At 35.9% G+C, this 13,147-nt stretch overlaps 2 protein-coding genes across 2 annotated transcripts; one reads left to right on the forward strand and one right to left on the reverse strand.

The window, feature by feature from the left end:
• The first annotated feature begins 1,087 nt into the window (after positions 1–1,087).
• LOC126786221 (50S ribosomal protein L9, chloroplastic) lies at positions 1,088–5,109 on the forward strand. The gene is made up of 6 exons (XM_050511980.1): positions 1,088–1,312; positions 1,469–1,596; positions 3,502–3,547; positions 4,068–4,165; positions 4,247–4,294; positions 4,711–5,109. The coding sequence occupies exons 1-6, from the start codon at positions 1,166–1,168 to the stop codon at positions 4,829–4,831; spliced, it is 588 nt and encodes a 195-aa protein (XP_050367937.1). The 5' UTR covers positions 1,088–1,165; the 3' UTR covers positions 4,832–5,109.
• Positions 5,110–9,074: 3,965 nt separating this feature from the next.
• LOC126786210 (zinc finger protein ZAT5) lies at positions 9,075–10,342 on the reverse strand. Its single transcript, XM_050511969.1, has one exon. The coding sequence runs from the start codon at positions 10,193–10,195 to the stop codon at positions 9,251–9,253; it is 945 nt and encodes a 314-aa protein (XP_050367926.1). The 5' UTR covers positions 10,196–10,342; the 3' UTR covers positions 9,075–9,250.
• Positions 10,343–13,147: the final 2,805 nt, after the last annotated feature.

The following is a 13,147-nucleotide window of genomic DNA, read 5'->3' on the forward strand; positions in this document are numbered from 1 at the left end:
AAGTGTGACATGTCGAGAGAAATTTGTAAATCCGCGAAATTATGTTAAAATTCAAAGGAGATCGATATGATTGTGCTCATAATGAAGCGAATAGCTAGAATTATGGAGTCTTGGGCTCCAGTTTCGCCGAAATAGCTTGGAACACCGCCATGGATGGTGGCAGCCCATTTCGAGGGTTTCTGTACCTTATATAGTGGTCGATTTAGAGCGGGTTTGATATCAAATGAAAGAGGGGAAAAAAACTTTTTAACGGTACCACCCACGCTCAAATCTATCGTCGAACAACAAAGTTATGACCGGAATAAGAAAAAGAATGAAAAATAAAAAAAAAGTGTGAAGAGTTGTTGATCGCCTAATTGTCCACTAATGTGTCATAACTTTTATATTAGATTTAGAATAAAACTATCGCATTATGAAGCGACTATATGAATGAAACTTCTCGGGATCAATCGACACCATTCGATGTGACCGGTATATATATTTAGTGACCCTGTAAAAATTTCATCCAATTCGGACCTCGTTTGACCGTCAGAATTTCTAGTAAACTAAAAACACGACTAATATGTCATAAGGAAAGACCTATTACCAAGATGTGAACACCGTTTGCATATATGAAATTACCTAATTTTTATCATCGATCGTGCGCGATCGCATCAAGAAAACCCATTTGGCAAAGCCCCGATCAATGGATCTGATTTTTTGTTTTTTTGTTTAAGATAATGGTATGAGTTGTAAATATTTCTAACAATATGGGCAATGGTTTAAAATTTTTAACTATTTAATTTTATTATAATTTCAGAACTGTTAGTGACTTTTTTATAACAAATCCTTTAATTGACTATTGACCTGATTAACGATCAAAATCGTATCATAACCTGTCCCGTTGATCTTTTGATCGGAATTGGTTCAAAACAATGTAGGTACCTTCTTTCTCTCATAATAATAATAATAAATAAAAAGAGACTTGCCATTGGAAATTGAGAGAAGTTTTGGGTAAATACTGTAATTTACACAAAGCAACGAGGCCAAAGTGGCGAAATCCAAAACTGTGGAGGTTCAGTTTTGTCTCTGTAACATAAGCACACCTTTGCCCAAGAGATAAGATATATTCAAAAGAGTGAGCGACACAGAGAGAGACTGGTACCGAGTCAGAAAGTGAAGCAAAATGGCGTCAACTGCTTCGACTCTATCATGGAGTTCATCCTCATTGCTTCAAAGCTTCACTGGAAACATAAACCAAGCAACTAAAATAGCAGACAGACCAACATCCTTGGTTGTTATCGCTCAAAAGAAAGCCAAGAAAGCTCGAACGGTAATGGGTTTCTCTCTTTATATTACATTGACGTTTCATTCCCGCTATTTGTTTGGTGACCCAAGAAGTCATAAATGGGAACACCCCATCTCAGTTTGAGGCAGTGGTATTTCATAATTGGAGTTGTATTTATGTGTTGTTGTAATTTTGGGGCAGATAATTCTGAAGGAGGATGTAGCTTACTTGGGAAAGCAGGGGCAACTTGTTAGTGTGAAAGCTGGTTATTTCAGGAACTTTCTGCTGCCAACTGGAAAGGCCCAGATTGTTACTCCTCTGCTTCTCAAGTAAGTAATGCATAACTCAACTATCATATTTGAGTTTAGTCCACTTTGTCTTGTTAAGTTTTTACTTTTCCTAATTGACATTTATGAATTTAGCATTATAGCATAAAACTTGGTGAATGGTGATGGTTCTTATGGAGTCAAACTAATTTGATGAGAAGAAATTAGAAAAGATTTAATTGCTGCAAAATGATGAGGAAACACTATTGTACATAGTTAAGTTATTAATTAACAACAATGGAGAAGGGAGGAAGCATATTCAGACTGTGGGAGTAATTTCTGCTTGGCGTACTTGATAAGTTGATATAGAGGGGCAGTGTTTGGGGTTTGTCTTGATTGTTGTTACTTAAATGTTAACTTATGCAGATAGACAGTGTGTAACTGTACCTCCAAAACTCTTTCAAAACATTCAACATTGCAAGATAGTTTCAAGAAAAGATTTTAAGCTTTTCAGTATGAAGTTTAGCATGTTAGCATAAAACTTGGAACTGAACTAATTTTACGGGAGGAAGTTGAAGTCCAGATGGGATTACTATAAACCTCCTGAGCAGTATCATATGCAGTTACGTTACCAATTAATAGCACTGGAGAAGGAGGAATCGTATTCGAACTGTGAATGTAATGTATGAATGGCGTACTTGATACAGAGCATGGTGTTTGGACTTTTGCTTGATACTTACTTCTGTCAAATGTAAATAGGCTTTTCAGTGAGTACTGGTACATCCAAAACTCTTCCACAATATTTAACTTTCATAGATAGTTTGAGAAAAGCTTTAAGCACCGTGTATGCTGAGATTGACCATCTCAGTTTTGCATGCGAAAATCTTTGAGAACAGTGGCCGTACAAACTATCACTAGGAAGCATAGATACTTTGACAGTAGACCCATTATGATTGATTGTAGCAATAGGACTATATGTAAAACTAGTACCTGTTGAGTCTTATTTCAACTGGTCCACTTCTTTGTTTTCTTAAGTTTTTACTTTTGATTACCTTTTAACATCAATGAAGTTTAGCAGTTTAGCATAAACTTTAGGAATGGTTTTTACAGGGTCGAACTAATCTGATGAGATGAATTTCGAAGCTGTCATATATAGTCCAGTCTTACTTGAATGTTCTCGTATGTAAATAGCCTTTTCAGTGTTTACTGTACCCCCAAAGCTCTTTCACAACATTCGACTTTGGAATATACTTTGAGAAAAAGGTTTTACCACCGCTCTATCCTGAATGCCTGAGATTGGACTTTCTCAGTTTTGTAATTGAATTTCTTAGATCTAAATAGAATCTTACGAAAGTTGTCTCCTTCCTTCATGAAGCCCCAAAATACTATCACTAGGCAGCCTAGATTATCTCTGTCACATAGACACATTATGATTGCAATCATTGTATCAATATGATTATGAAATATTAGCACTCGTTAGTCTACTGTAAAATTCTTTTTTAAAGCATCCATCTGATTATGAGAATCCTTATTTAGCTTTTCTTATTGTAAACAAATATCCAATAACTTTCAGTTCTGTGTTGTACAATCCTTAGGTCCCCTTGTTTAATAGCTGAAATGTATATAGAGGGTAGCATTTTATGTTTCCACCTCTTATCTCAATGTATGTGCAAAATTAGCTCTCTTTTAAGTGTAACATATAATTCTAGACTTGAAAATGAGCGTCTACCATTTTGTCAGTGCTGTTTTCTTGGTCACCTTCTGGCCTAGAAATTCGTGGGTCACTCACCGTTGTATCTAAATAGAGATTGAGAATAAGTACAAAAGTGAATGGGAATAATCGTATTTGCTTCGGAAAGATATGAAATAAATGATTGACTCTTAATGATGTATGTTCTTTAATACAGTAATATCTGTGCTCTATGGTAAGAACACAATATAACTCTGCATTTCGTATTGTTCTTCCAGAGAAATGAAAGTGGAAGAGGAAAGGATCGAGGCTGAGAAAAAGCGGGTACTTGTCTTCCTGTTTCTGCCTTTCATATCCCTCATTCATGTACTTTAAATTGTAAAATGCAATATTATACTATTTGTCTGTGTTGTGTGCATCAAGTAATCCCCTATCATCCATCTAAGGCTAAGGTTTTTCAACTTGAAGTTATTAGGTCATCTGAAATTGGGTTATAAAGCAAACATTTGTGTCGTTGAACAAATTATCTCAGATGCTTTTTGACAGTTTATCACGGATGCTTTGTTTAACAGACTAAAAATGATTTTACTTCTATCTTTTACACCTTTACTGTCAGTCATTGTTATGTCATTGATAGTAGAGTTATGAGCGCAGCTATTTGCTTAGTTCTTTCCTTATGTATTGCTGTTAAGTGGTAATATTTGTGCTATGTATTGATTTCATTTTCATGTGGTGCTGTATGCTTGGCTTGCTCGCCAAGTTTTCAGTTTCATTTTCTTGCTTGTTCCTCATGATGGTAAAATCTGTGCTCTTGTCCTTATTGCATCATTTTATTCTGGTGCAGGTAAAAGAAGAGGCACAGCAACTTGCCCTTATATTTGAAACTGTTGGAGGATTCAAGGTGAAGCGTAAAGGTGGAAAAGGAAAGCTGATTTTTGGAAGGTATAAATTGTGGAAAATGTGCCACTGTTACACTTAAATGCACTGTGTATATCAGTTATTGATCCAGATAATCTTATGCAGTGTCACAGCTCAAGATCTTGTTGACATAATCAAGGCACAACTTCAAAGGTAATCACTTTTTACATTGGTCCTTTCCATTTCAAACGAAGATAGTTTCTTAATTTTCAGTTTTTCACAAAATATAAAGGTAATTTGGTTAATTTCAGTGAAAACTTTCATAGGATCTATGAATTTAATTTCTCACTAGAGTCCAGGTTCTCAACACTAGTTTCAGTAATTCAAAAATAAGAACTGTTTCAACTTTCAAATAACACATTCCTATAAACAACTGCTTCAAAGTTCACAGCTTTGATATCATATGGCTCGGTTCCCTAGCTTGTAAGAATTTTATTTTTTTTATTTTTTTTACTTTCGAAGCAGAGGTCAATGTATTTTTTCATATGGATTTGTGCTTTTCGGTTCTCAAAAGCAGAGGTGAATTTTTATCTAATCGCCACATTCTGTTCTCCTTCATTCATCTGTAGGGATGTCGACAAGCGAATTGTATCTCTTCCAGAGATTCGGGAGGTTGGAGAATATATTGCTGAGCTGAAGCTACATCCAGAAGTGAGTGCTAAAGTACGGGTTATTGTTTCCGCTAATTAAGAATGAGCAACTTCCCACTCGTATTTTTGGGAGCTACTTGGATGTCCTAGGTAAGTTCTGATATAATTTTGCGAGATGTACATGTTCAAGGTAATATCAGCATCTCATATTTGAATGTGTCAATCTACGATGGCTGGAATGTAATCCAAGTAGAGATGTAAAAATCTGATCTACCTGGTCTGTGCCAATGTTTGTTTATTCTTCAATACCTGTACATTGGTATTGGCCTTTTGAGAACCCATCTTTAGAGAGCATTTCTTACAAAGTTATTTTCTTGAGATCTTATCCGTCACATATTCACTTGACTCTTACAGGTTTTTTAAAACTTTCCCCTTAGGTAAGCAACTCTGGATAATCATCAACAATCAAAAAGATAGATTAGTAAATTTAGATTAAGCATGCATAGTTACCTAGGATCAGCTAGAACTGAAAGCCTTCCATTTTTGTGGCCGACATAGCTTCTGATATCACGCTTTGACATATCATATTCTTCCATGTCAAATAAGCCGACATGTAATCTGCCCACACCTCATGGTTTACCTATAGAACCCACCTAAGTTGTTGAGACTTTCTTACTTAACAAGCTCCACTAAATTAACACCATATTCAATCCATCCACACCATATACATGTTCAAACGATAGAGTTAATGGACAGGAGCGATTTAGTTTCTTCATTGGCACAAATTATTAACATCCTGTATCACTAAAATGCATCACAATTTCAAGCAAATCACTAACATCATGGATGCTAAGAATTGTTAAGTTGATGTACATTATTGATATATTTCTCGAGGTTTTATGATTTCCAGCAAGATTTTCATAGCTTGATAATGCTTTGGATTCATGATAACTCCCCCATTTTTACTCGCTTGGTTGCACAACCTGTGTGCTGCTCTCCTAACTTGTGAGTTGTGACCACAGAATTAAGAAACCTAACAACCCACCAAATCAAAATCTGCAAACTCGATTAGGTACCCAATATCTCACCGAACCAAATAATGACAACCACAAAAACAATTACTAAAATGATCGTGCTGGTTGTCATGCTAATGCAAAACGAACATTAATTAACCCATTTTTCTTGAAGATTTAGTTACCTCCAAAGTGATCATCACTAGCAAAAAAAGCAGCAACAGATTTTAGGGATTGCAATTTCCATTGCAACAAGAATAGCCGGCCAATACCCAATTTCTGGCTAATGGCCAGCTTAGCCAAAATAAGACAAGTCACAGTTTGCAAATTAACACCTCTATTAGTTAACTAATCAAGTGAATTAATTGATTGAATTTGTCTCTAAGCAAACAAAGGCCACACATGACACCAAAGTATACTACCTTTTATGCAATGCTGAGGTTTTCTTTCTTAGCCATCCAGCTGTGAACTAAGTTGGAGAGCACGCCAGTTCACTTAGTACATATAACCAGTCACATTTCTTAGCCAGAAATCAAAATCAAGAGCCTTCGTTTTCAATCACATTATAACATGAATGAATTAATGACTAATACTATCCTGCTGTCTCACTGCGATTGGAGATTCATGATGGTTTTTATATCGGTAGAAAGATTGATAATGGTATTTTGTTGGTACTACTACAAATTCGGAGTGGTCAATTCTTGTCACTTTCTTATACAAGGCATTACTTAAGGTTAAAGGGCAAGGATTGTGTATTGGGTTAACAATGGTTAAAGATATACATATCAGATACATTTGACAATACATAATTCCCCTATAACCATGATTTCTCTCGAGAGTTGGTGTTTTGTTCACCACAATGTATAAAAGTGGAAAAGGTTGTAAATATGGTTAGAGTAGATATACGAAATGTATATTTTGTAAATACATAGGCAAGTATTGTCATTTTAAGCTGTATACTATATATATTTATCAGCTTATTTCTGAGTGCATGATTGATGTCACAGTATAAAGAGATTCTTGTTAACATAATATCAAGCAACAAATATGCCTTTATAAATTCAGTATACGGCGGTATATTAAAATGATATTTGACATCAAACTTATTTTATATGGTGAACTTGACAATAACTAAGCATAGCCTTATTGACCTTGTTATTTACTTCATAAATTATACCCAGGTCTAGATGATTGAGTAGAGTAGCCAAAAAGTGGAATCTTTCAATGGAAGAAGCAAAGTCACACAGTATTAATTTAGTTAGTTAGTTAGTTGTGGTATAGAGCATATTATACAGTATTGATACATATAATATATAAGGTTAGAGATGAAAGAATAATTGGAGAGGATATATGACAAGGTAACCTCCCCACTACATGTGCCAATGTCAATGATTATTGATCTCATATCTTGATCTCTCTAATGTGTATTTAGATATCTCCATCCTCACGCAATCTGTACACATGCTTTATCTTCCCACATTCACCAAAATCGTGCACATAGCGAACTCTATACAACTTAGTTGTGTGAAAGTAACACACTCTCACATACTTCGTACGTAGGATTGGTATATATATGATCGATTACCGATTACGGGGTCAATCGCCATGTAAAATGCATTAGATATTTTAGTTATATAGTATGATTATATTCATCAGTTAGCTTGATCTAGGTGTACGATTTTGGTCCTTCTGATGTTATATGATGAGAACAACATTAGTATTCCACGAATTATATCAACTAAGGTAAGATTCAATTACCCAAAACAAGTGAAAGAAAAATTCCAGTTAACCCCATCACCCTTTGGAATGCACAAAACTTGTAAATTTAATCACGGACCAATTTATTCTTGCTCAAGTATGATCCACTATTCAATTTCTCAATATCTATGTTTAATATTTGACACAGCTAGCTAGAAAATTAAGTTCCCTCAACTAGAAAACTAGAAAAGAATACTAGCTAGAAAGTGGAAACAGATTGTGGTAATGATCAGATGAATTAGATGAAGAAGATGATGGACAACTTGATTTGATATATAAGCAGTGAGCAATCACAACAAACATGAAATGTGGGTCCAAATGAAGGAGTAGTACACTCTAGCTAGAGTTCGGGAACTTTGGATATAAGTTGTAGTTAGCCAGACCCAAGTGTTTGTGGTATGAGTGGAAGAGTATCTTTATTGGGAATATCAATGAATGTTAAGCATAAGGCTGGACCCATGAGAGGGAGATGATATTGATGAGCTCACATACAGTTAAAGTCAGTGACTAGCTTGCAAAGTAAGGAATGGACTTCATATGCAGTTGGGTAAAATTAGGTGCAACTGTTAAGAGACTAGTGTGTTAGGCTCACAACTAAAACAAGAACTAAAATTTGAGGAGGTGGATGGACCATCATATACATTGTATATTAAGCTAAGAATATGAGTTTTAGTGAGTACTAAAAAAATTCAGGTTAGGCCGCTTGATTATTTCAGAAATTTCATCAATAAATTATAATTTAATGCGACGAAATAATAAATTTTTATAAAATGCATCTACACAAATTTAAAACTACACTTATTACGTTATTCTACTGTTTCATTGGCTAGCAAATCAATTTATTTTCTTTGTTGATGGACCATGACAAGAACAATTTATATATAAATTTGGATATATACAAAGCTAAAGAAATGGAGAGTGAGTGAGTTGAGTGAGTGAGTGAGCTAGAGAGAAAGATACAGGTGGATACATGTGGCAAAGGCAGTTGCCAACTCTGCTTTGCTATCCAATTGTTCTTGTCATTTATTGGAACAGACTGTGTGAGCTAGCAATATCTTGCTAGTAGTGATGAGAGGATTGTGAGCTTTTAAAGCTTTTTCTTTGTTTTTGCTCCATTACAATAATAAAAAGAAAAAAAAACACTACTACTACACCAGCAAGAAGGAGGAACCTAATCCATGACTTGTGCTTGTGCTTGTGGTGGTGGAGCTAGCTTCATTCCCAACCCTAAACCATACCCATCATCAATGCCATGCCCACCTTGACATGTATATGCCTCTCTCTCTCTCTCTCTCTCTCTCTCTCTCTCTCTCTCTCTCTCTCTCAGTGTGTAGTGTGTTATATGCATTGCTTTCCCACTTGAAAGATAACATACAAAAAGGTAGAGGTAGAAAAATAGTGAAGGAAAGAAGGAAAAGATGCCTCACATCACTCACTTTTCGTGAATCAAAGGCAACCATCTATGAACAACAATAACACTAACCACTTACTCAAAGTATTCTCAACTTCCATCAACCAAACTCGATCAAGATGAACAAAAGCAAGAATATTTCAAAGAATTAATCCATGATATATTAGAAATCCCCCAATAATCCAATTTATCACAGCAGTAAAATTTGCAAGGTATAACAATGCTTATAAATTATAATTCACATGAATCGATCAGTATCAGAAAATATCACTAAAATAATGATATTTTCTTCTTCTTTTGTTTTCTTTTTCCCTACTCTCTTCTCTGTCTTCTCTCTTTAATAATGACAATCCACCAAAGCAGGGGCGTTGAAGACAAGACTAGTCTGTTGGGTCGACACGAATTGGAACTTCGAGTCACGCTGGTGATGAATCTGATGCTGTTGTAGATGGTGGTGGTGGTGGTGGTAGTGATCATGGTCTTCTGGTGCTGGAAGGTTTAGATCCAGTGTTAAAATACTTCTCTCCTGCTTGTTCCTCGTACTGTTATCAATGGCAGCACCAATCCCCACCACCTGAGTAGTACCACTCGTACTGTTGTTGTTCGCCACTACCGCTCTGTGCCGTCTCATATGGCCACCGAGAGCTTGACCCGATGTGAACTCCGACCCGCATATCGAACACTCATGAATCTTGGCCTTGTTGTTGTTGTGGCTCGGATACATCCCCTTTATCTGAATAGAAACTGTAGGATGAGCTAGAGGAGGAGGACTGTTCTTCTTGACAAACTGCTTAGACTCTTCGACTTCTTGATCCATGGATGCAGAGCTGAACTGGGTCGATGCCAGTTTCTTCTCCTGATCGGCCATCGCCGCCGCAGCAGACTTTGGCTTTTTGTGACTGGCTCGGTGGCCACCAAGTGCCTGAAAAGAAGGAAAGGTCCGGTTGCAGGTCTTGCACTCATAGACAAAAAACCCAGCTTTGCTAACATGACCAGAAACAGTGTTGGCTTCATGAACCGGACTACTCTGCTGCTTGGGAACCACATCGCAACCCTGAGCCAACAGAATCAGGCAGTTAGCCATGTCCTCATCCTCCTCAGTACTCTCATAACTGGCAGAAGTAAACGAGTTCCCATACTCTTCTCCGCCGCCGCAAGCGCTCGAGGAGCTCGAAGTCACTGCCAGACCAAAAGGAGACTGGGGCCTCTGGCGCTTGGTCCTCTTGCCCTTCATGATCATCATCTGGGATTGCTGATGATCACTCACCTCTCGCCCTTCCATGTAAACCTAAAACACTCAAAAACCCAGAAGCAATCTAGGGTTTTCTAACTTTAAAATCTCGACTGAAAGAAAGAAGAAACAGAGAGGAAATCTGAAAGAGTTAATCTTGATAAGAGGAAGAGAAGGAGGAAGAAGAAGGAGAGTGAAGAGAAGAGAGAGTAGGAATGAGGGAAAGTGTGTGAGTGAGGGGGTGGTTATATATAGTGAAGGGTAAGAAAGCTGAGAAGTGGGGGTCAAAAAGGAGCCGCCCCAAGTTGGGAATTTGATGTGAAGGAGGAGAGGGAGTGGTACAGTTAAGCATAAGTTATAATTAGGTGTCTGAGGCTCTCTGCCAACAAAATCTTCCTTGCGTTTCCAACCTTCGAAGTGTTAGTACCAAGAAAAGTTTGTTCCACTTTCACGCGAATCAATTGTACGTTAACATTTATTTCAACTATAAAAAAGGACTAGTACTCATGTGTTCTCCCCCCTACTTACCCTTGGCATAGAGTGATACCGAGGAAAGTGATCTATGCCACTTCCTTTTCCACATTGCCAAACTTCTACTAATGTATATATATTTAGATTAATCACATCACATATTCTTCTTGAATTATATATATATATATATATAACTATTATTTTTATTAATCATAGCAAAATTTTACATACTACTAGATAACATATAATTAATGTTACATACATACTCTCGAGTTAGGATTACTTGGAGTATATATTTCTTACACCTTGTACCTGGAAATATATACTCCAATTTAGTCTTCGATCAAGTAAATATATAGCATGTGACATCAGTGACGTTATTTTAGTTCTAAGATATGCAACTTTCATAGTAATTAAATTCTGACAAAATAAAAATGAAACACTGTGAGACCGGTTACAATTGTAACACACACTTATTAACCATTGCAACTTGTGTGAGTTTGATTCTGTTGATATTTAAGAAATGCGACGAAAAATCGTGATAATAAGAGCAGTACAAATGTGATAGAGTGTGGTATATGAATGTAAAGAATGGAAAGCACATAAAGATTTATAATGATTAGGTGCAGTGTTTGTTGTTTAGTAGCTTAACTAACACAGATGACTCCTTGGAGTGCATGAAAAAAAGTTCTCTCTTCCATTATTTGTGCACAGAATAGTGGTGCTAGGAGTGTGTTAGTTTGCTAACTCGATCAGTTAGCTTTCGTATTCTATTCAAAAGTGAGAAAATTAGGAGCACATTAAGACTGGAATTGTTAATTAAGATCAAGAATGGTTGGTATAGACGTTTTTAGAGTCAGTTTCATACACTCGATCACTCTCTTTCTTTCTCAAATTTATATAAGATTGAGCACATAGTAAGTAAGCCAACTAAGTCATCACGAATAATAGATATACCCATTTAAGCAAAGGGGAGGAATTGCACGTTATAAGCATGGATACACCTCGATCGATCATTCACTTCATGTATTGTTAAAGAAAAGTAGCACCAAAACATATATATATATATATATATATATATATATATATTGAGTAAAATGAGGAGAATCGAAGTGCATCGTAACAGTTTCAACTGGTTTTAGTTTCTTGAATTCTATGTGCATAACTTGGTATATATATAGTTCATCGACCATCTAAAGATTGTGCCAATAGGCTCGCGATCGATCTAGTTCAGTAGATCTATGTGCCCAACCTAGCAAGAAAAGAAGCACACATACATAGTAGTGTGCAACTGTGCAAAAGCTAGTCAAGTATTGCCATATGATGCAAGTATCTCACATGTGAATTTTGTTTTAGAAGAGTCTGCTCCCTCCTCATTACAAACTTAATCACTCTTTAAAACTGGACTATATAATAATAATCTCGATCTTCCGACCTGGTCAAAGAAAAATAACATTCTACATTTGCACTAGCTTGTTGAATACTTCTGTATGGATTAAATCAGCCATTATTTCTTAATTTACATCATTAAAGAAACAACCGTGTTGTTTGTTAGTGAAGCCGAAATATGATGACTTTAGAGTTAGACAATGCATGGTGACATTAGAAAATGATCAGACTTAGTTTTTCGTCAACCTCTTTTTTGGACGTAAGTTATATATCCATCCATATATTGGTTTTATCGGCGAAAATTAAGAACAAAGTGTACCATATATAATGTCATTTTGCTTGAAGTCGTGAGACGACTTGCAATGAATATTCACCATAGTATAGCTGGCTAGCTCTCTGAGTTCCGATCCAGATCTATGAGCATTGTGCCTTTCAACAGAAAATTACCATGCATTACAATACATGACCATATTAGACGTGATGGAACCGATGCACAATCTGATAAGCATATATATAAAGCTGGCACAAATACATATTCAGCGCTTTGTAACTTACAAAGAACTTGATCGAGTTCTATATTGCAAAGTTGGTTACTATGTTATCGGGTCCTATAGTTTAAGTTGACATTCTAATGATTCAATTTTAAAGCCAACTGCATCGAAGATTTTTCAATTTTGAGTACTGTATCCAACTCTTGTATAATCTATCTATATTTGAAAAAATAATCTGCTAAAAGCCTAAAACAGCTTGATAAATTTTTTAAAGTCATAATTAGAGAAAGATATAGATATATATATATATATATAGCATTCTTCACGACTTCATCAAGTGGTTCATATAGAGTTGATTAATTAACTACTCGTTTCTTTCTTTCTTTGTGATATTCATTAATTTGTCATAGGAGAATACTTAGCAGACCACAGATGGTTAGCCATAGCTGACCAGCACCTATCGTAACTTGACAAGTGTCACTATAAAAATATGATACTTTTAATATGTTGCAAACTGTCACGGCCTTCCAGTTATAAGATAATTTTGTAATCCTCAAAGGGCTGGTTTGGATCTACTAATTTATTTTTGGTTCAAATGAAAGCTTTGGTTAATCGTTGAAATTGAACGAATTGGTTTCTTTGGATTTTAATT

Source organism: Argentina anserina, chromosome 3, assembly GCF_933775445.1.
Source record: "Argentina anserina chromosome 3, drPotAnse1.1, whole genome shotgun sequence".
Lineage (NCBI taxonomy): Eukaryota > Viridiplantae > Streptophyta > Magnoliopsida > Rosales > Rosaceae > Argentina > Argentina anserina.

What these genes read in the sequence shown, in the direction of transcription:
- LOC126786210 (XM_050511969.1), bottom strand. Translation starts at nt 10,195, where the DNA reads ATGGAAGGGCGAGAGGTGAGTGATCATCAGCAATCCCAGATGATGATC.
- LOC126786221 (XM_050511980.1), top strand. Translation starts at nt 1,166, where the DNA reads ATGGCGTCAACTGCTTCGACTCTATCATGGAGTTCATCCTCATTGCTT. An exon ending in AAGCCAAGAAAGCTCGAACG is followed by an intron (nt 1,313 to 1,468) that starts GTAATGGGTTTC and finishes ATTTTGGGGCAG; the next exon opens with ATAATTCTGAAGGAGGATGT. An exon ending in ATCAAGGCACAACTTCAAAG is followed by an intron (nt 4,295 to 4,710) that starts GTAATCACTTTT and finishes ATTCATCTGTAG; the next exon opens with GGATGTCGACAAGCGAATTG.